Raw genomic sequence first — 22,896 nt, forward strand, 5'->3', positions numbered from 1 at the left:
ACAAAATGGCTCCTTTGCAGCAATAAATCATAGTAGAGGAAGAGGGGGGAAGAAGGGGGGGGGGGGCTTTACAAGGGACACAAACCCGGACCTTCTGCTTACAGGTGAGCACACTAACCACTGCACCATTTGTTCATGTAGGTTTTATGGCACAAAGTTTTTACTTGTAAGCATCAGCCGCAGCACGGAACCTTTCTGGGAATTTAAAATAGCCAATTGTCATTGCACTTTGACATTGCAAATGTGAAGAATAATTGATTGCTTTGAATTCAATTGGACATAATGTTTACTGATAAAGGCTACTTTTATTACTATCTTGTGAGCATGGAGGTCTTCGAGAGTGGGCGTGTGTTTAGTCCGCAGAAGTGGTGCGGGGGTGGGTCCTCAATTGATGACATCAGCTTGTGCGGACCCGCTCGTTTTCTTGGGATGGGAAGGGCTGGTGCTTGAAGAGCAGAGTGACCTAGAATTTCTCATAGAGGGGTAAATGGAGGAAAACACCACTTCGGTGATGTTTTTGCGGAGGAATTAGCATTTTAACATGGCTAAAAGCTCCAAAATGTTGATTTTTCCTGTTACTGACCCTTTAAAAAGATGCATGCAAATTGTTACGTCAATTTTTCAAGTTGAGCCTACATTTAATTTTTGGGAGTGTAGATTCGCTTTTAAGTTTTTAATAGTGCTTAAAATGTAAACTTGTGAAAGGCCATCGATAGTTCATAGTTCATTAGTTAAGGGGAAATACAGAAACTGGAAACTCATCTTGTTTCTGCCAGCTCCCACCCACACTTAATGTATGAAAAATGCTTCTCGTTTTCAAATCTGGCACACAAAAGAGGAAGAACATTTCACAAGACCTGATTCTCCCACTCAAAGTCACAGACAAAGTAAAAGTGCTACCAAAGACACCAAAAAAAACATACAAATAGGTGGCTTTTTAGATAATTATTATTTTTTTCAATCTCTCTTAAAATCGATTTATGTTGGTTTGTCTCCTTTGACATACTCGATGAAACTCAACATTGTTGAGTCCTTACAAGTGCTGTAGTCTCTCAGACTTCTAGCTAAAGTGTCACAACCACCTGTTAAGGAAACGCCTTAGGCCGGAAGCATTGCATAGATAGACGCGGGCCTCAAATTGCACCTCGCCTTTGTATGGAGAAGTGCAACGAGAAAGATGTTTGTTCAGCTTTGGCTCTTCCTGTTCATGTGGGTCGTTGGTAAGTTATCTTCCTTTTGAGTTATAAAATAAGCAATATTATGTATAAATCAAAAGACAGATGTGGCGATAAAACTATTTCAAGGTTAGCCTACCAGTAATTCATGTCCACAATTTCAAAGTAATAAAAATAAAAGTAATAATAGTACATTATTCTGTATGGGCTACATTGAACACATATGGTACATTATAGAAACATGCAAACTACATTCAGGAAGCGTTAGGAGATCATATATGGAAGAGAGCATTTGTATTATATTTAGATCAGTATATTGCTCTTGTTCCCTCTTTTTTCAAAATGAGTAATTTGACAGTATATGTAGGATAAGTACCCTGGATTGGCTGGCAACCAGTTCAGGGTGTACCCCGCTTACTGCCCGAAGAATCTGACGCAAGCATAACGATGACTCTCATGGGAGCATTTGTCTTAATTTAAAAAATAACAAGTTTCCATACTTTTTTTTTAACCAACTCATCTTTTTGAAATGTATAGATTGATCACTATGGATTCCAAGAAATGTAGTGAACTTCATTAATAGGTTTACCATCTGTAGTTATGCTTATGTCCTGATCGCTGTATTTATGTTTATTCATGCTAAAGAATAGACCGTAATTGTTTTTTTCTAATATTCAAAGATAATTTATGACATTTGTTACCTTCGCTAGTTGCTCATTCAAGAGCTTTTCAAGCTGATCAGTATGTTTAAGTGACAAAAACAAATTTGTGTCATCTGCAAAATGATGTTTATGAATATCCCGTGAACAAAAAAACTAAAATATTTAATATAAACAAAAGGGGGGGGCAGAATAGATCCATGTGAAACTTCAAATTCTGTTTTGCATTTCTGAATTTTCTCAATTTATATTTACATATTGCTGTCTTCCATAGTCACTGACCCACTGTTGTGCTATGCCTCTGACACAGTAATGGTCCAACTTCCCAAGTAAAATAGAATGATCAATGTATCAAAATGCCTTTGAGAGATCGAGAAAACCGCCAATAACAATTTCTCCTCACTCAAAAACAGCATTTTTTTTCTTATGCAACTCTAATAAGGCCATACACAAGCTGCTATGTTTTTTGAAGCCATAATGGTATATTATGATTTTTAAGTAATCTGCCAGTCTCAAATTGTCACTATTTGAGAAGAGCCTGGTAATGAAATTTAAATCCATATAGAGAGGGACGATGAATAACCTGTAACGTGAGAGAAGGTTGGAGTTCATTGCTGGCATTTGCAGGGTCTGAACAAAATGTTGGGCTTGTTCAGAAATGCTGAATGCTGTTGCACAGATAGATTCCTTTATATTCTTAGTTTGGTACCAGTCATGACACGATCTGTTCAAGCAAAATACTGTTACTTTTTTATTTATTTATGGTTTTTCTTTTCTTTCAATGCCAGCCACAGATTTTCGCTTAGTCTGGGCTAAAAGGCACCAAATTAATCGAACATACCCACCACACCTAATTGCAGCCCCTGGTAGGAAGAAACATGCAAGAATAATTGCTGTATATGCCAGATTTGACAGAGAGTTCTTGAATGTCAGAAGCTTGTGGTTTTTAGGCTGACACAAGACAACGTATCCATTTCATTTCATGTATTTATTTATTTAATTCTGTAAAGGAAACAAAATGAAAGGGGGCATAAAGAAATAAAACTTGTAATATCTGCCCCAATCAACACAATTTGAATGACAGCTACAGTCACGACACACTTACAGTGTTGGGAACATTACTTTAAAAAGTAATTAGTTTTAGTTACATTACTTGCTTAAAAAAGTAACTGAGTTAGTAATTAAATTACTTCATAATAAAAGTAACACGTTACCAGGCAACGTAACCATTTTCACTACTTAAAAAAAAGTTATATCTCAAATAATTTGGATTTGTATATTTTTGTAATTTTTAAATATTGTTATTATTATTATTATCATTATTATTAGTATATGTTTATACAAGGGATTCAAATTATATCCAGCCTGTATAGGGTGTTTATTTATTTTTGTGAATATTTATGTCACACAAATGCCCCATAATGACATATAATAATAATAATAATAATAATAATAATAATAATAATAATAATAATAATAATTCATTAAATTTGGAGTGGTGAGGTATGTTCTACCACTGCCAATTACTACAGCAATCAGAATAATAAAAATAATTAAAAAAATAAATACTGGTGATTTGTGGCACATATGTCATCTATAAGTAATTTGTAGACAGACCTAGCCAGTCCCTCCAAGATTTCCGGGCATTTTTTATGATTGTTGCGGGCTAAAATAATCAATAATATATAAAAGAAACCACCAATGCTATGAAATATAAAGTTCTTAATGCTATCATGGCCAAAATCATTGCCATAAGTACTACACCATTTCCTCAATCATCAGCTTCCACATGATCTCTTTGAAAAACTTTTGTACACTTTCTATTAAGAGAGTATGGTGACATATCTTCAGTTTATAATTCTACACATTTAAAGACATGTTAATTGATTGATTTACGTCAGACAACTGCCCAACTCAAGGCTTGCATCATTCACATACAAATGCTGATTTGCCAAGACTGGATATTTCTTACAACACTTTTCATGTGTTTAGCACATGTTAAGTGAAATACCATTGTTATACTCGGCGAGCGTGTCGATATGACTTACCAAACACCGGTATCTTTTCTTGATGGCTGTTATGGTGCTTGCTAGTGGAGTCGTGATGTTAATGTTTTTTGGTGGAACAGAATTGTCAACAAATCGCTCCTCGTAGCGGCTGTTTTTCGGCAAATCTCTACTGTTATTTTTATTAATGTCACAAATGACTTCCAGGCGTGCTTAGGGCCAAAAGGTAGACACGTCCGTCATGCGATGACACGCTTCCCGCGGCAGCTCCAAAATAAAAGTCACTATACATTTCAGCTGTCAATACACTTTTATTGTGACGAGGTCAGACAACAACAGTGCCTCTAACTGTGCGCAAATTACCTTTCAGAGCAACACACGACTGCACAACGTCTTGCAGCTTACTTAGAGCCTTGAAACTAATAAATGAATTGTAACGCAACGCATTTTACATACAATAACGATAACGGCGTTTCAAATACGGGGAGAATAATTAGTTAGATTAGTCTGTTTATAAAAACAAAACGGAGTTACATAACGCCATTACTTTAAACGCTGTTATTCCCAACACTGCTTACAAACAATAATTTTACAAAATTATAAAATTCAATCTCATAATTTCTTGCTAAATATCAATATTATATATTTTCATATATGTCATATATGTATTTCTTAAAGTAGACTCAGATGTTTTGGTTTTACAGTCAAGATATGGGTTTAGAGAAAAACGGACCACCTCAATGGCAGTCATGGAACTCGTAGAAGCAATATCTACTAACATAGATAATAAAAAAAATACTGATGGGATTTTTATAGATAAAAAAAACAGCATTTGATACCATAAATCATTCTATATTAAAGAATAAATTAGAGAGATATGGCATAAAACGTTTAGCATATAAATGGCTCAAAGGTTATTTAGACAATAGGTATCAGTACTTGCAACTTAACAATATGCAATAAAAACACTTAAAGATCACTCATGGGGTTCCCCAAGGATCTGTGCTAGGCCCTAAACTATTTATATTGTACATAAATTATATCTGTTGTGTCTAAAAAAATATTCAAAATTGTCTTATTTGCTGATGACACAACTCTCTACTGTTCAGGAGAAAACCTGAAGCAGCTTCTGACTACTGTAGAATTTCATGTACATATGCTGCTGGAAAATGTACGTACATGTCAAGTGCAGTTGTATACACGAGCATGTTTATACATTTTTCTTTTTTTCAATGAAATATTATTGTATCAATAATGAAATAAGTCAAAACATACAACAAATAAGGGGTAGGACTAGATACATTTTCAACTTGTTCCTACTCCCTTTTGAACATGTAAACTATGACTAATTGATGATCGCATAAGGTTTTTCTTCTTTTAAATTAGTATTTTCTTTTCCTGATACTTGTTTATATGTTCAGTAAACAAACAAACAAACAAAACAAACAAGATAAACTGGCACCTTGGATTCAAATGTATCTTTCTTTTTGTTTTGTTCTATATTTTGGTTTAGGAATATTTTTATTTTTTTATTTTTTTATTTTAATTGTATAAATATCGTCTTAATGTGGTTGTTCAACAGCATGTTACAGAAGAACTCTTTAGAAGAAGAACTTTTTAATCGTAATTAATCGCATGCCTTAATTATCTCATGTTTAATCGCAAAATTTATATCTGTTCTAAATGTACAATAAAATGTACAATAAAATATTAGATTAAATAAAGTGGAACATATTTTTAAACTAATGTGGCTGCAGTTAAAATTAAAAAGATGTACTGTACTGTAAAAAACGTGTGAGAGTGATTTTTGTTGAGGTCATTTTTCTGCCACTAGATGGCATAATTGCATTTGTAAGACATTGGTGACAGCTCAGTGCATTTTTCTTTTCATCTTAAGAGCTATATAATCTTTAACATGAAGTAACTTGTGAAATTCTGCACATTTAAAAAATTTAAAAATACAACTTGACCACAGTCTTTACAAATATATGCATTATTTGTTATTACATTTGTTTCTGCTAAGTTATATATATATATATATATATATATATATATATATATATATATATACATATATTTAACACTCTGCCAGACTAATAACTTTTTTTGGTTTGTTTTTGTAGCTCTCCCCGTGTCTTTGGCATTCAACATTGACACCACAAACCCCAAAGTCTACAATGGTGATCAAAATGCTTTCTTCGGATACAAAGTGCTTCAATTCGTGTCTGGCTCCAAGAAGGGGTATGCTTGGGTTTCTTCTGCTTTTTGTGGTTAAATTGACAACTGCTTGTTATTGAAAAGACAACAATCTTTGAGAGAGAACATTTCACCAGTATCACACCTAACTAATTGAGATTGACATCCATTTGGGTTTCCCTCATCCCCAGGGTACTTGTTACTGCACCACTTCAGAATAATGGATCTGGGGCAGTATGCCGACTAGATCACAGCCAAACTACTAAGTGCTTCAACCCACAAGGTACGATACAGTATGCTATGAATATAATGCTTTGGACTCTTGAGCTAACAAATAGCATAATAGCCAGGTGTGCACATAAATATTTTGCCGTAGTCCTCAAATGAGCACCAAAGGTTGTCGTTTGGTGCTCATTTATTCCCCGAGCCATCTAGCTCATGGATGAACATCAAGTATGTGCTGCTTTTATTTTGATGTGCGTGTGTGCCAGCAGTGCAAGCGAACAAGAGCAGCAATTTGGCTTCAGTGCTGCTAACTGCAAGATATTGGCGCTCTATTCAGTGACTTCAACCATTCTAGCATTATTATTATTATTTTTTAAATAGCGTCAACGCCAACTGGGGTTTTCATGTTAACAACTTTCTTATTTCCAGCAGTGGGGGGAAGAGAGGAGTTTGCCCTGGTAATTATTTAGGAGTCCATTAAACAGCCAATAGTGTTTTTGCTCATAATGTCAGCACACTTCACATTTTTATGTCAATGTTGATTAAATAGTGAATGAATATTATATAGAGACACCATTTGGATGTGACTAATTACAATTTTATTTCCCCCCGTTTTTAATTATAATTTTTACAACAAACTAAACCAGGGCCACATGTGGCAATACAATTGACTCCTTTGAAAAGAAGACATAAATTCATATTTAGCGTCTTTGCAGTTTCTGGTTCAATGATCCATTTGAGGAAAAAGACTGCACAAGCATAATTCCTCAAAATGCAGAATGACTCAAAGTGACGCTCAAAATACCAAAACAGGAAATCAATAATTAATGGTCTTGGTCTTTCCCTTGTATAGCGCTTTCCCACCTATCAAGGCACACTTCACACTGATTTGGAATTCACCTAGTGATGCCGCATATAGCCACGTTTGGTCAGCCTAGCACTAAAATGGAAATGCTATATGTTCTTCTTACTGTTTTATTTAACAGAAATATCAAAGCACAATAGGTAGGGTTCGCTATAGTTTTTGTGTAATCCTGCTAATGATGCCTCACACCTTCCCACAAATTGCACATTGTACTAATTAATAGCACCATTGAAATGCTGTTGTCACAGGATTCTCATTTGAAGACAAAGAAGTACAAGTCAAGTATTTTGGACTGTCCATAGCTGAAGACCCCATACACTCCCAGTTCACTGTAAGGATACCGAAAATCATTTCTTGCCATATTAATGCTATGATATTTTCACTTTTATTTAGTAAATAAATAAAAAAGCTTTTGTCATTCCAAATAATTGTGTTTTTGCTACTCGCACCTTTCCCCTCTTTTTTTAAACATTTATTTTATTAATTTTTTCCGGGGGATAATCATTCTCTTTTTTGTGTGTGTTTTGTCAGAACTCATCTTTTTCTTTGAATAATGAAATTAATTGAATTGAATTGAATTGAATTGAATTGAATTTGACTCCAGCCTAAGCACACGTTTACAGAATATCCTGTATCTCCTTTTGGTTTATGCAAATAATCCAGCACACAGACATCACGTTTGGCTTCATGTTTCTTTACACTGATGACACGTGTGTACCAAATGTTTTCTCTTGCTCTAAATATGATCTGGTCACAAAATGTATTGAGATGATGATGATGATGATATTTTTGGATACAACGTTTGTCACCCATGTTCTCACGAAGGTTTGCAGCCCTTATGTCGCTCACGAATGTTATGAGAACTCCTACCTGAACAGTGTGTGCTACAAGATGACAGAGGATCTTCAGGAGCTCACCTCTTTCAAACCACTTTTTCAAGGTAAAAGGTGTTTAATGCTAAATCGCTAAACATATTCATTCAAAGCTGAAGTCGTTTTGGCCAAAAGGTGCTTGTCCCAATGCAGTGGCCAATTATTATATTCTCCTCGTAGAATGCAGAAAGAAGACTGTAGATCTTGTCTTCCTCTTTGACGGGTCGGCGAGCATGGATGAAGATGACTTTGAAAAAAATAAGGATTTCATACTGGATATAATGAACAGCCTCAAAAACACATCGATCAAGGTCAGTGGCACGTCGACGGATTTGTGACTTTTACAGTGGAAGCTTCAAAGGTTAGGGTTAGGGTTAATCTGTTCTATGACACTGGTCCCCATTAACATTGTCCCAATTTTAAAACAAATTGAAACTATTATAAAATTGATTCATCTATTCTGGATTCAAACTGTCACCATAAATACTTGATTCATTCTACAGCTAGGCAAAACCTTGTAAATTCAGAGATGTGTTTTTAAAATACATTACATACCTTAGCATAACTCGGAGCGAGGTGTTGACATATTAGAAGACACTGCTGCAAGCCGCTTGCGTTCTGAAGCATTTTAGCCCACAAGCCAGCTAGCGGCTACAACCAAGGCTATGTCTCAATGACCACCCGTAACCCCTAACCCCTCATTCACTATATAGTCTAGTAGCCTACATACATAGTTCCCTCATTCTGTTCAGTGGCAGCCAGCTCACTACTTTCTCCACGTCGCAAATCACGTGACCACCGTACCTGTCATGTGGCACCGGCGCAATTAAGCTCTCTGACTATTTATTGCAAATATATTTATTTTAACTGTATTTTATTTCCTGCTTGAACACATTTTCAATTAAAATGAAGTCATTATTTTCGTGGTATATAGTTAATGTATCACTTTGATCACTTGCGCCATTTTGTTTTCCGGCTCGCAATGCTTTGTGGCCTATTTTATAATTATTCTGCTGTGTGACTATGATGACCATCAATCTTCATTTGTGCATTGTGGGTAATTTTGAGTACACTACATTTTTTCTTTTGGCCATTTGGACACCCCTACAAAATGACATGAACCTATTTAATAGTGCACCATTATAGGGAATAGTGTGCACATTCGGACACAGCCCAAGTTTTCGAAGGTGTTTGAGTGACAGGTGACATTGGAGCAAGCAGTGCTTTCAGCGCATTCAGTGGACATGCCTATAGGCTCTGAAAGCTGAGAGAACGTCTCAATTCTTAACCATTTTGAGACCTGATTTTATACACTTTTTAAAAATTATTATTCATTCAAATTTGTCATGCTTGTTAACTACACTCTCTTCTCTGCGGTATGTCAATTTTTTAACACATTTTTATTTTATTTTTTACACATTAACATTAACAACAGTAATACAAGTATAAAGAAAAGTACTGTACTGTATAATAAAAAAAAGTATTACCCCTTCCATTTTATAATTGAGATTTTGCTACAATCTAAAGGAGTCAGTGAACAGCATGTATGACAGTTTAAATTTACTGTCTCCTCAAAATAGTGCAACTCAACACACATCCATTAATGTCTCAACATCTGGCAGCAAAAGTAAGTATAGCCATAAGTGTGAATGTCCAAATTGCGACAAACTACAAAAAACGCTGACAAATATTGAACATGTGTTTTTTACTTAAAACAGGACGAATATGGGGGCAAATTTTTTAAAGCTGCTCTCTGTAACAATTCGGCCAAAATGTCTTTACATTTGACCATTTATCACTGAAGCATCTTCTAATTAGAAGATTAACACCTTAGCGGTTCAAAATGGTTACGTCTGCAAGCCTCTGACAAATAGTTTACAGGCTGGATTTGGGTTTGAATTTTGTATTTATTTATTTATTTTTGCACTCACTCACACAAACACGCACACATACATACATACATACAAACATGGTCTCCCAGGCGAGGAAGCGAACGCACGCCAACCTGCATCGTAGGGAAGTGACAGTACCACTCCGCCAACTGGAGCCCGGATTTGGGTTTGAAATCCCTGTCCTCTCTCTACGGATGTGACATCATATACGTGAAGAAGGGTGTGTGCAGTCTAATTCTTTGTCAACAGGTGGCAGTAGCGATTCAAAATTGCAGAGCCGTAGAGAGAGAGATTTGGGCCAACTCGGTTTGAGAGCTACTACGCTGTGATTGGTCAACTGCTCATCAAAGGACATACGGACGCTATGTTGTTACCCTGCCGCTGGGATTTCGTAGTGTTTTGCAATACGTGTTTCCACTTTTATGTTCCAATCATGCCTTGATGCTCAGCATGGTGTTGCTCACAATGACCAGGCAGCGCTATTGTGATGCATCGGTCCACTGGAGACCCACAGAGGAGGAAATTGTGGGAAGTGAAAGTCAGTCGAGAGGACTGGAAAGCAAATAACACTTCATTGTTGTGTAAAGTAAAATAAAATAAAACTATTTGAAGTAGGTGGGACTGCACAATGCAGCCTTCAACCTTTTATCAAGAGTTATCATTGAAAATAAAAATAAAATTGATTTTAATTATAAGCCTGTACAAAGTGAATGGACTTCAAATAAAATTATTGTCACAAACTAAGTGTGTTGTGTGTGTTCTGGGGTGGCCATTTCTGTTTAGCATAATTATGTCTGACTGTTATTTAACGCAACACGGGTCTCGCGGAGGGGAAGGGACGAGACGTACGGTTTGGTTGCGTGTGTTGTTGTTTTCCGGCGTCGGCTACGGCCAACAGTGGTGTTTTGTGGAGAGGAATAAAAGGGTAACATCCCAATCTACATTTGCTGGTGGCGTTCTTGCAAAACGTTACATTATTATAGATTTTAACTTTTGATAAAACTGGACCCATATAATGGGAATGAGTTATTGAGGGCGGCACGGTTGCTGACTGGTTAGCACGTCCGCCTCCCAGTGCAGAGGACGTGAGATCGAGTCCGGGCTTCGGCCTTCTGGGTGGAGTTTGCATGTTCTCCCCGTGCTTGTGTGTGTTCTCTCCGGGTACTCCGGTTTCCTCCCACATTCCAAAGACATGCATGGCAGGTTAATTGAACACTCCAAATTGTCCATTGGTGTGATTGTGAGTGTGGATGGTTGTTCGTCTCTGTGTGTCCTGCGATTGGCTGGCAACCAGTTCAGGGTGTACCCCGCCTACTGCTCGAAGTCAGCTGGGATAGGCTCCAGCGACCCTTGTGAGGAAAAACTATTAAGAAAATGGATGGATGGATGGAGTTATTGTGGATTTTGTGTTGTAAATAAAAGTTCTAAATATTGTACATGCACAATTGAAAGCCATTGATAAAAATGAATAAGAAAATATGACACTTGGTTGTCAGTTACATTGAAATCGTGTTTAAATTTAAATTTAGGACCGTATATGAATTATCACAAACAAATTACAGAGGAACCTGTTATAATACATTCATTGGTACCATGAAAAAATGGCTTTATTATCAAGTATCTTGCTTGTTATATCAGGAGCCAAAGACAGGAGATAAAGCAAATATATGTAATCAGATCTCTTATTTGAACATATTATGTGTTATGTATGAACACACTGATACAATTCCATTCACAATGTTGAAAATCAAAATCCATGTACACAGTCTATACCATATAGTAATAGCCTGCATCATGCATGCAGTGTATTCCTTATATTATCGGCTTGTCAAATACATCAAAGGTTGAAAAACTAAAACAAGGGGAAAGTATAAAATAAACTGTACACCTAGTTTGTGAAATAAAGTTATTTTGTGTGGAAAACGACAGGCATGCTCATGCGCTACACGCTTGAGCGCACGCCCCCTCCTCTAGCCGAGGGTAACAACATGGCCTCCGTGTTTTCAGTTGGCCAGACTCTCTATATACGGCTCTGGAAATGGAATTTTCTGAGTTGAGTAGCTTTAAACAAAATGTAATTTCTTCAGTGTTGTGACATGCAAAAAAATGCTAAAATAATTTCAAAAATGTGTTGGTTATACTCATGTTTGTGAGAAACGGCATATCAATAGAGAGTGTTCCCTCGTTATAACGCAGTTCACTTTTCGCGGACTCACTCTATCGCGGTTTTTTTTTTGGGTGTGGTTTTGCATGCATTTATTTTTTTTACAGTAATGTACCTATTTTATCAAATTTATGAAGGTTTGAACATTGAAAATGTTTAAACGAGAGAAATGTGAGAACATGTAAATGGCTCGATGAGATGAGAGAAGTGTAGAAACTGTGTGGTGAGGGGTTTTAGAGCCTCAAAACATTTATAATAAATGTAAAACATAAAGCTAAATACTTGGCGGATTTCATTTATTGCGGGTAGTTTTTGGAACCTAACCCCAGCGGAAAATGAGGGAACACTGTATTTGAACTTGCTTTCTTGGACCCCCCTCACCTCTTGGCTTTCTCACACTCATCTCCTGGCAGCATTCACAAAGCTGCTCTAGATGAACACATTGAACGGCTGTCACGTTACGTGGGACAAGTCACTTTGTTGTTTGTTACTTTGACTCATGTTCTTGGACTTTGTTGATTTGTTGTTATTGTTGTTGTTTTGGCGATTTTCTACTTTGTTTGCCTTTTTTGTTTTTGTTAAATTGAATAACTTTTGAGCACCTCCTCGCCCTGCTTCCCTGCGCTTGGGTCCTCAACCCCCAGCTAAAACGGACAGCTCTGTATAAGAAAGACAACTGGGTTTGCAAATTGAGGACCTCAGCTTTAGATGCTCACAGTTCTCAGGTCTTAGGACAACATGATGGTGGTTTGAGCACAAACTTCTTTTTGACTTTAGAGGCATGTTTGTCCAAGGTTAGGGTTCAACATTTTGGTTGCACTCAGAAATTGTTTGACTTTAGGTTCCGCTGTATGTTTAACAAACACTCACTGTGTGTGTTTTCAGTTTGCAGCAGTTCAGTTTTCCGCATTTCCCAGAACAGTCTTTGATTTTATTGACTATCAAAGGGGCAGTGCACGCCAAAAACTTAGAGAAGAGAGTCATATGGAGGACCTCACCAACACCCACCAAGCCCTTCAATTTGTGTTGTAAGTTATACAAAGACATGCATTACAATTTCCAATCAAACCTGGGCGTCATTGAAACTAATTTAACTAGGTTTATTTCACCTAGTAGAATAGTACTATATGAAAGGACTGATCCTATGTCAGATATTTTTTGTCTTCTTTTTTGCATGATTATCCCTCCCTTGACGATTAAAGTGGAAATGAGCCCACTATCAGCGAAGATACCCAATCCTTTCATACATCTATTTACTACCACTTATCTGGGGTCGGGTCACGGGGGCAGCAGCTTTAGGAGGGAAGCCCAAACTTCCCTCTACCCAGCCACTTCAACCAGCTCCTCCGGTGGGATCCCAAGGCCTTCCCAGGCCAGCCGAGAGACTTAGTCTCTCCAGCATGTCCTGGGTCGTCCCCGGGGCCTCCTGCCGATGGGACATGCCCGGAACACCTCTCCAGGAAGGCGTCCAGGAGGCATCTGAACCAGATGCCCGAGCCACCTCAACTGGCTCCGAGTAGTGGCTCAACTCAGAGTCCCTCCCAGATGACCGCGCTTCTCACCCTATCTCTAAGGGAGAGCCCGGACACCCTGCGGAGGAAACTCATTTCGGCCGCTTGTATCCGGGATCTTGTTCTTTCGGTCATGACCCACAGCTCGTAAACATAGGTGAGGGTAGGAACGTAGATCGACCGGGATCGAGAGCGTTGCCTTTTGGCTCAGCTCCTTTTTCACCACTACGGACCGATACAGAGTCCGCATCACTGCAGACGCTGCACTGATCCGCCTGTCGATCTCCCGCATCATCCTGCCCTTACTCGTGAACAAGACCCCAAGATAGACTCATCCCCGACCCGGAGAGGGCACGCCACCCTTTTCTGACTGAGGACCATGGTCTCGGATTTGGAGGTGCTGATCCTCATTCCAACCGCTTCCCACTCGGCTGCGAACCGCTCCAGTGAGAGTTGGAGATCGCGGCTTGCCAACAGCACCACATCATCTGCAAAAGCAGAGATGCAATGTGGCCACCAAACCGGACCCCCTCAACGCTTCGGCTGCGCCTAAATATTCTGTCCATAAAAGTTATGAACAAAATCGGTGACAAAGGGCAGCCTTGGCGGAGTCCAACTCTCACTTGGAACAAATACGACTTACTGCCGGCAATGCGGACCAAACTCTGACACCAGTCAGACAGGGACCGAACAGTCCGTATCTGGGAACTCGGTACCCCGTACTCCCGAAAGCACCACCCACAGGACTCCCCGAGGGTCATGGTCGGACGCCTTCTCCAAATCCACAAAACACATGTAGACTGGTTGCGTGAACTCCCATGTACCCGCAAGGACCCTGCAGAGGGTGTATGCCCGAGGGTGTATGCGAAAATGCTGCTGCAGGGCGCACAGTGGTAGATAAAAAATAATAATAATACAAAATTAATAATAATAGACTTGTAGCTAGTTGGAGTTTGAACAGACGGGGAGAGCTAGGGGAGGTTGATTGGTTGTGGTGACCTCGGAACAGGATTAGGCCGAAAGGGAAAAAAGAACATTATAGTAGGCCTACCTGCAATTATCATTTAATTTCCATGAATTTTTAACGCACTTCACAAATAATATTCTTTTAGCAATTTTGAAAAGAAATACAATTAATACTTTTTCTCCAACAGGACAAACCTCTTTGAGAACAAACATGCAGGTGCATCATCCGATGCAATGAAAGTTCTGGTCCTGATCACAGATGGAGATCCGAGTGACAGTGATGAAGACGCAAATTACATTGTCAAAACCTACACTGAAAAACGCATCATTCGGTTTGTCATTGGGGTGAGAGAAATTTCCGTTTATTGTTGAAAACAGTGACAGCATTTATTGCTCAGCCAAACGAATCCATACTAAATTGGAACTCAAAGTGGACAAGTTGCATTGAGTCACGTTCAATACAAATCTTCTTCTTGTGGTTTCAGGTCAAAATAGAAAGTCTGGATCAAGTGAAGACTATTGCCTCAGATCCCAAAGACAACTATGCCTTTAAAATTGAGAATTATAAAGGACTGACGGGATTACTGGAAAACTTTCAAAAACACATCTTTAACATAGAAGGAGACAACAAATTGGCTCGGGCTGAAGACATGACCAATGAAATGTCGCAGAGGGGATTCAGTGCCACGTTCTACAAGGTACTCTGTTCAACATAATTTATTTGGAAGTAGATCGAATTATCACTGACATTGTGACACTATTAATGTCACTCTTGACATTTTTTTCTGTTACCATTCTGTTTCTGTTACCATTCAACCATAATCTGCTTTACCATGACAGGACACCTTGCTTCTGGGTTCAGTGGGATCAAACAGCTGGCGTGGTACTCTGTACGAGCGTCAAGATCAAACTGAGACACAGATTGAAGATTCACAAATGCAAATGGACTCTTACATGGGTATCGTCTCCTTTACCACTATACAAATGAGACATAACAGCATCTTTGTGTGCTTGTAACTTCCTCAGATACTTTTTGGGTGGAACCTTCAAAATAATCACAATCCAATCTAAAACCCATCAACCTCTGTTATTTCTTTAATGCCCCCCTATTGTTGCTTTACAGTACTGCGCTGAGCAGCCACGAGAGATGTGCCATTTTTAAACATTGCGATAAGTTCAAATTCCGGTTCTATGGTGATGGCACTCTTTTCGCTTTGAAATCACCAGGGGTTTCACAAAGCAGATTTAAATGAAAACTCTGAGTCTGTTAAAACCTGAACTGCGGGAAATGCTGCGTTTTCCATTTCAGGAAGTGAGGTAACTCAAACCAGAGAAAGAGGGGTAACTCTAGCCTGTTTCATAAAGAGGGGTAAGCTCTTGGTCACTTACCATAATAACGCACTCTATGAATCTAACCTTGTCGGTACTAGGTTTATCTCAATGAACCTGGAGTTTTTCTCGGTCTCTACCTCTACCTCTCTCTACCTTCAGCCACACATGACATTTGATTTCCTCATTCATTCAGTCAGCTGCCGAGTTTCGGCGTAACATAGTTCTGCTGTCTGTTATAAAAAAAAAAAAATTAAACAGTCAATAGGGCTATATTAAAAGTCCACCTTTTTCACAAACATGGCATGTCCTCTGGACAATGATCCCGTTGATGAAGGTGCAGCATTACTAATAGGCTTAAAACAGAAAGATAGGCCTAGGCATATTACATTTGATAAAGGCACTCGTGTCTTGTGGGGGGGCTCAGAGGATGAGCTCCTTCCAGGGATTCCCTCTGCCACTGGCCTTCCTATATTCTGGTTTAGGGCCAGCTCCTCTGCCTCCGTGGGTGGCGGTGCTGGGCCACCACCCGTTTTACGGACATCTGCTTACTTTCTGTTGGCTAAGAAAAAGTCTGTGTTAGTTTAAATAGCCTTATTTATTTAACAGAACATGATATTAAATGAGAAGATGTGTGTGTAAACAGCATTATGTTGGGGATAAAACAACTGCACAGTTGAACAGTCACTTAATTCACTTTACAATGTAAAACATGATCAAAATGAGGTAAACCCATGAGATTATGCGGTCTTACCCGTTTGACCAATGTTTTTATATTTGTATTTATATTTATTTATTTATTTTATATGTGGTGCCAAGTGCGCTTCTCCACCACAGGATTGCACCTAAATGAAATCAATTAATGACCTAACGTTCAAGCCGTTTTCCCCTGTAATGTTATTGTGGTTGCAAAGTATTACATGTTAATTGACGCATTGACCCGAGCAGCAACGTTCTCCCATGCCACCTCCCTTTCTTTTGCAGCAGCTGCGGTGTTGCACTTTTTCCTAAAGACATGTTGAAATTCGCCATACGATCGCATTAAGATTTCCAGTTCAAGAGGGGTAAAAACGGCTCCCTCTGCTTCCTCGTTGCCATGGTGACTCGTTGAATCGGGGCTCCAATGATGACGTCTTTTCGTAGTGGTGGTGCACGTGCTTAACTACCGGTGAAACTACTCTGCGTTAATCAAAATAACTCAAATCAGCTGTCCTGGAATTGAAAACTGTTTGTTGAGCCTACTTTGTGAAACAGACAAAACAAGTCTTGTATGGTTTGTCAACATCATTCAAAGAGTTCAACTCCCTACAACTCTTGAATCCTTGCATTTGACTTTTTAGGTTTAACTGGATTCTCTGAATATTTTGCTTGAAACAAGCCTTCATAAAACTAGAATAAACAGATGCTTGGGTCGGCCATTGAATTTCATCAACTACTGGCAACAGAAAGGTGCATGTGGTTAGCATCGTGCTTCAAGCAAACATTTTTGACTCACAATTTGAATCACAATTTGGACCTTACAAAATTTGCATGTACATGTACACTTTTTTTGTCTAAGCCCTGTGACTGAATGGTAATGAATCCATCACCTTGCCAATTCCCGATAAACCTGAACATAATAATCAGATTTAATTTAAGTAGAAGTATTTATTTACTTAGTAAATAAGGATTCAAGCCTGACAGACTATCAAGACATACAGTAGAATTTATTGCATTCACATTCCATGATGTATAACTTGTAAAATGTATATGTTCTTGCAGGATACGCTGTTTCTGTGGGACAGATGAACGAGGTTCCTCTATATTTCACGGGTGCACCAAGATTTGAGCATGTAGGACAAATTGTATTCTTTGCGCGCAAAGGAAACAGCTGGAATTTAACCCAAAGAATAAATGGAGAGCAGGTTGGTAAAGTTCATACAATATACAGTACAGACCAAAAGTTTGGATACTCCTTCTCATTCAATACTATGCTTTATTTTTATGACTATGTACCTTGTAGATTCTCACTGAAGGCATCAAAACTATGATGACAACTATGACAACTATCAAAAACATTTGGAGTTATGTAATTAACAAAAAAAGTGAAACATAATAAAATAAATACATAAGTAAATAGCCACCCTTTTCTCTGATTACTTTTTTGCACATTTTTTGGCATTCTCTCGATGAGCTTCAAAAGGTAGTCACCTGAAAGGGTTTTCCAACAGTCTTAAAGGAGTTCCCAGATGTAAGAATGCCCAGAGTATGCAAAAAAGTAACCAGAGCAAAGGATGGCTATTTTGAAGAATCTAGAATATAAAACATGTCTTCAGTTATTTCACTTTTGTTGTTGTTCAGTACACAACTCCACATCAGTTTATATATAGTTTTGATGCTTTCAGTGAGAATCTACAAAGTAACCAGTTATGAGAATAAAGCAAATGCATTGAATAAGAAAGTGTGTCCAAACTTTTGGCCTGTACTGTATGTGGTCATGTATTATTCAATAAATCAATAATAATAATAAAAAAACAGAGCCTAATGTAGGCAGTTACAAGCCGGATCTGCATGCATGTTGTCACCCGACGAGGATGACGGAACATTTGTTTTAAAACAGATTACCTTAACTGAATTTGCATTGTAACAAAATTACAATCTTGTTGGATTCATGGTACATGTCTCTTTTGGTGATTGGATGTATTACATTTGGAAACAGATATTAAAAGTAGAAAAATGGCGCTTGGAACGTATCACCCGCAAAAAGTGAGGGAACACTGTACGTATAAGTTTAAGAATGGGCCGAGAGGAAATCAGAGAAATCTTCCCCATTAAAACACCAGCAGCTTTTTATTACTTGTAAATAATTTAACTGTATAAACCGAATGTTTGTCTCCCCAAATGTTCAGATTGGCTCCTACTTTGGAGCAGACCTTTGTACCGTAGACTTGGACTCAGATGGTAACAGTGATTTTCTCCTGGTGGGAGCACCGATGGTTTACCACCCTCAGGAGAAGTCTGAGGGGCAGATCTACGTCTACAAGCTGACTGATGAGGTGGGCCAAGATAAGAACTAAATATGGGTTACTAGGAAATAACAAATCCATGCTTAAGTGTATATTTTTTGCAGATGCTGCTAAAAAGTGAAATAAAGGTAAGGGAACTGTCGATGGGGAGATTTGGTACCACCATAGCTAGTCTAGCAGATCTGAATGAAGACGGGCTGCGAGATGTTGCAGTTGGGGCCCCACTTGAGGATGCAAACGCAGGGGCAGTCTACATCTACTTGGGTGACAGACACCAAGGGATACGCAGTGTTTATAGTCAGGTGAGACATGTGGCATAACAATGGAACTTGAATGGACTCTGTGACTGATTAATACAGGTCAAACAACTTCCTGGGCTATTCGTATGCAGTGTCACGCTGCCAGCCCTTACTATTAAGGGATGCTATTGTAAGCCATCGTTGAAATACAATGAATGGACACGCCATTAGTCAGATCAAGCAGTATATTATTGTTGGATTGTGCAAATTTGAATCACTATGTTCCTAATGTTGTGGCCAATGACTGTACAGCACATATACACACCAGTAATGTATCTGCCAATCCAGAGAATCATGGGACGGGAAATAAAACATGGGATAAGATTCTTTGGACAGGCCATAAATGGAAACATAGACCTCGGAGATGATGCCCTACCCGACATTGTAGTTGGATCCTATGGCGCAGCTGTTGTCTTAAGGTATGATTATTACTCTATGTACTATCTTTTTTAAATGCATAATATTTCTTTGTCAATCATCATCTGAAGTTGTCATTATTATACTAATACTACAGTTATTTCTGGACTATAAGCCGCTACTTTTTTCACTTTCATTCGACCCTGCGGCTAATACAAAGGTGCGACTTATCCATCAGATCACAAGGGGGCGCACTATAATATACACTGTATGTGACAGCATGAAATTGATCGCAAGTCACACAGTTTTTTGAGCTACAGCCCAAAAAGCACTAAGTGGCGAAAATGATCGATTTTCAGATTTGTGATTCAATCATCAGAAAAATAAGTAAATAATAAAGATCACGTCCCAGTATGAATTTGTGAGTTTCCTACTACTTTGGATTGGTGGTGGTGTAAGGAGGGGGGTGGGGGGTTGTTGCTCGGGGATGGGGGGTATTTTAAGTGATATCTCCATAACAGAAGTCTGAAAATAACTACATTAACTGGCTGCTGCATGCCAAACAAGAAAACCCTCATCATGACAGGTATGAGCAGAAAGCTTAGAGTTCTCTACAGGCCAAGATTTAATTTAAATTGACTTTATTACACGTATGAACCAACAACATGGTGCAAACCAATCTCATGTAGTGTCAACAAAACACTCTTGTTGCTAGGCTAATGCTGAAAGGTCACTTTTGATTCATTGATTGGTCAAAATTACTTTGCGTATGCCCCATTTGAAATACATGCAACAACAGAGACACTGCTTATGCCCTTTTTATGTAAATATCATACACCTCATCTAAAAACAATTTTTTTCAATGTTTTCCAGGTCCAGGCCCATTGTTAATGCTATAGCTCACCTATCTTTTCAACCAAAGAAGATCAGCATTGACCAAATTGACTGCTCTGCCTCCACAGACGCCATTTTACCCATGGCTAACTTAACAGTCTGCTTTGAAATGGTTGAAACAACCAAGAGTAAAGCAGGTAAGAATAATGACCAATTCAACTCAAAATTGCACAAATCCAGCATTGGCTTTGTTGTGTGAATTACTGTACCCTTTTTTTTTGTCTTTCTTTTTTCTTTTTTTACAGCAGTAATTTTGACATTGTAAACAGCAAGTAGAAGGGTAGATAACGTATCAGGATTATACAAAAAAAATATTATATCCAACTACTTTACACCAAATCTTTCAGAGGGGTGGTTGGTGTATGAGTCGAGGAAGAATCAATTTGGGTGAAAGTTCACTATAGGTGCAGGACTTCCTTAGGAATTCATATTAATGCAGCATCAACAGAAGCGTTTCCCAGATAATGATGGCACTATCTGTCTGCTTGTCATCTTCCATGAATCAGAAAGTAGCCTGCTAACGCAACAATGTTTGCTGAAAACATGATTATGGCACTCCAGCATTGTTGTTGTTGTTGTTTGCCTTGGTGGAGGTCTGCACTCGACTGAGTTCTGTATGGTCATGCACTGAGCAGTCACATCATGAGACATGTTGCATGGGTTCTAAAAAAATTTGCAATCTTATACTAAGATCCCAAACTCTTATATCACTCTTAACAGATCGCAAGCTTAACAGATTCCAAATTGTCTTTACAGGATCAATGAAGTTAGGACTTAACATTTCGTACATGCTTAATGTGGATCCGAAGAGACAATCACACCGAGGTTTCTTCAGTCAAAGTGACAGGAAATCAAGGAATCTTACTTTCATCTATGAAATGCTGGACAATGAAACGTGCTTCCTGTACCCCATCTACATGCTAGTATGAATATATTCATGCTAACGTACACGCGCATGTTTTGAAAATAACTTCCAGATGAGCATTTCTTTTGAGTTGTTCTTTTTACCCTTGTAGAAATGTGTGATAGACACACTGTCACCTATCAGCATCAAATTCAACTTCTCCCAGGTGGACAGTCAGAATGCAGATGCCGTCCTGAATGCGGATGGCAAAACACAAGCTGTCGTCGAGGTACATTCATGTGACATTCATGAATAGTTTGAATTCAGGATGCACTCATACTTTAAAATGATCTTGTAGGTTCCTTTTGAAAGGCAGTGTAAAAAGAATGACACCTGTGTAGCTGAAATTGAAGTGGACTTCAGATTCTTGTAAGTATACCATGCAACCACGGCACAGCATCTTCACAATATTGAATATATACTGTATCCCTTAGAAATTCAACATTACTGGTGGCTGAAGAAAATTATTTTAACATGTCCATTACAATAACCAATCATGGTGACGACTCGTACAACACCAGCCTGACAATGCACTACCCACCAGGCATCTCCTTCTCCAGGATGTTTCAGATTATGACACAGGTAATACAAAACAACTATTATGTACTCTATACCTTACGACGGCGTATTAGGGCCACGGGAAAAAAATTCGAAGAAAAACTCAGAAATTTACAATTTAAAAAAACGTAGCGTAGTTATAGTCTAATATGAGGACTCATTGGTGGTTAATTGGACACTGTTTATAAAATGAAAAGGCAGGATGGAGACTGATTCATTCTTAATTTAAACTTTACTCGTCATCTTGAGCGACAACACTTCCTGATCCCTTATCAGCTGACTAACAATAACCAATCAAAAGCTAGCATTCTTTAAGTAAATGCAAGTGAATGACGGAGAGCAGCAGATTCGACACATCAACTTAGCTACTTGTACAAAAAAACATAACAAAATGTATGAATGTGTAAATAATGATTCTGGAAACATAAATGTATAAGTAAATATACATTTTAACAAATTAATTTAAATGCTTGATCCATAAATTTGCCAAGTCACAAATTTGAAACTATAAACCCTCACATTTGCGAGTTTTTGTGTGTACAAATTTGCCACTTCATAAAAATATTAGCCCCCCCCATGAAAAAATTATATATATACATGGACCTAATACACTGTCATAATAATAATAATATATATCTGTATATAAATTAAAAATAAAATGAAAAAAAATTGGAAAGAATGGGCGGCACGGAGGTTGACTGATTAGCACGTCCGCCTCCCAGTGCAAAGGACGTGAGATCGAGTCCGGGCTTCGGCCTTCCTGGGTGGAGTTTGCATGTTCTCCCCGTGCTTACGTGGGTTTTTTCTGGGTGCTCCGGTTCCCTCCCACATTCCAAAGACATGCATGGCAGGTTAATTGAACACTCCGAATTGTCCATTAGTGTGATTGTGAGTGTGGATGGTTGTTCGTCTCTGTGTGTCCTGCGATTGGCTGGCTACCAGTTCAGGGTGTACCCCGCCTACTGCCCAAAGCCAGCTGGGATAGGCTCCAGTGCCCCCCGCGACCCTTGGGGGGGACA

At 38.5% G+C, this 22,896-nt stretch overlaps 1 protein-coding gene across 2 annotated transcripts in view; it reads left to right on the plus strand.

Moving 5' to 3' along the window:
• Positions 1-1,163: 1,163 nt before the first annotated feature.
• LOC147170230 (integrin alpha-M) overlaps positions 1,164-22,896 on the plus strand; it is a 30,112-nt gene continuing 8,379 nt past the window's right edge. For both annotated transcript variants that reach the window (XM_086083548.1, XM_086083549.1), the window contains exons 1-19: positions 1,164-1,220; positions 5,964-6,081; positions 6,228-6,319; positions 7,375-7,457; positions 7,952-8,066; positions 8,179-8,309; positions 12,940-13,082; positions 14,720-14,876; positions 15,017-15,229; positions 15,372-15,489; positions 17,622-17,764; positions 18,749-18,895; positions 18,970-19,167; positions 19,453-19,583; positions 20,395-20,552; positions 21,172-21,338; positions 21,432-21,548; positions 21,618-21,688; positions 21,754-21,901. In XM_086083548.1, the coding sequence (XP_085939674.1) occupies positions 1,178-1,220; positions 5,964-6,081; positions 6,228-6,319; positions 7,375-7,457; positions 7,952-8,066; positions 8,179-8,309; positions 12,940-13,082; positions 14,720-14,876; positions 15,017-15,229; positions 15,372-15,489; positions 17,622-17,764; positions 18,749-18,895; positions 18,970-19,167; positions 19,453-19,583; positions 20,395-20,552; positions 21,172-21,338; positions 21,432-21,548; positions 21,618-21,688; positions 21,754-21,901 (2,493 nt within the window). In that variant the 5' untranslated portion in view covers positions 1,164-1,177. The remainder of the gene's footprint in view (positions 1,221-5,963; positions 6,082-6,227; positions 6,320-7,374; positions 7,458-7,951; positions 8,067-8,178; positions 8,310-12,939; positions 13,083-14,719; positions 14,877-15,016; positions 15,230-15,371; positions 15,490-17,621; positions 17,765-18,748; positions 18,896-18,969; positions 19,168-19,452; positions 19,584-20,394; positions 20,553-21,171; positions 21,339-21,431; positions 21,549-21,617; positions 21,689-21,753; positions 21,902-22,896) is intronic.

This window comes from Leptonotus elevatus, chromosome 8 (genome assembly GCF_054856555.1).
Source record: "Leptonotus elevatus isolate MCC_2025b chromosome 8, RoL_Lele_1.0, whole genome shotgun sequence".
NCBI classification, from domain to species: domain Eukaryota; kingdom Metazoa; phylum Chordata; class Actinopteri; order Syngnathiformes; family Syngnathidae; genus Leptonotus; species Leptonotus elevatus.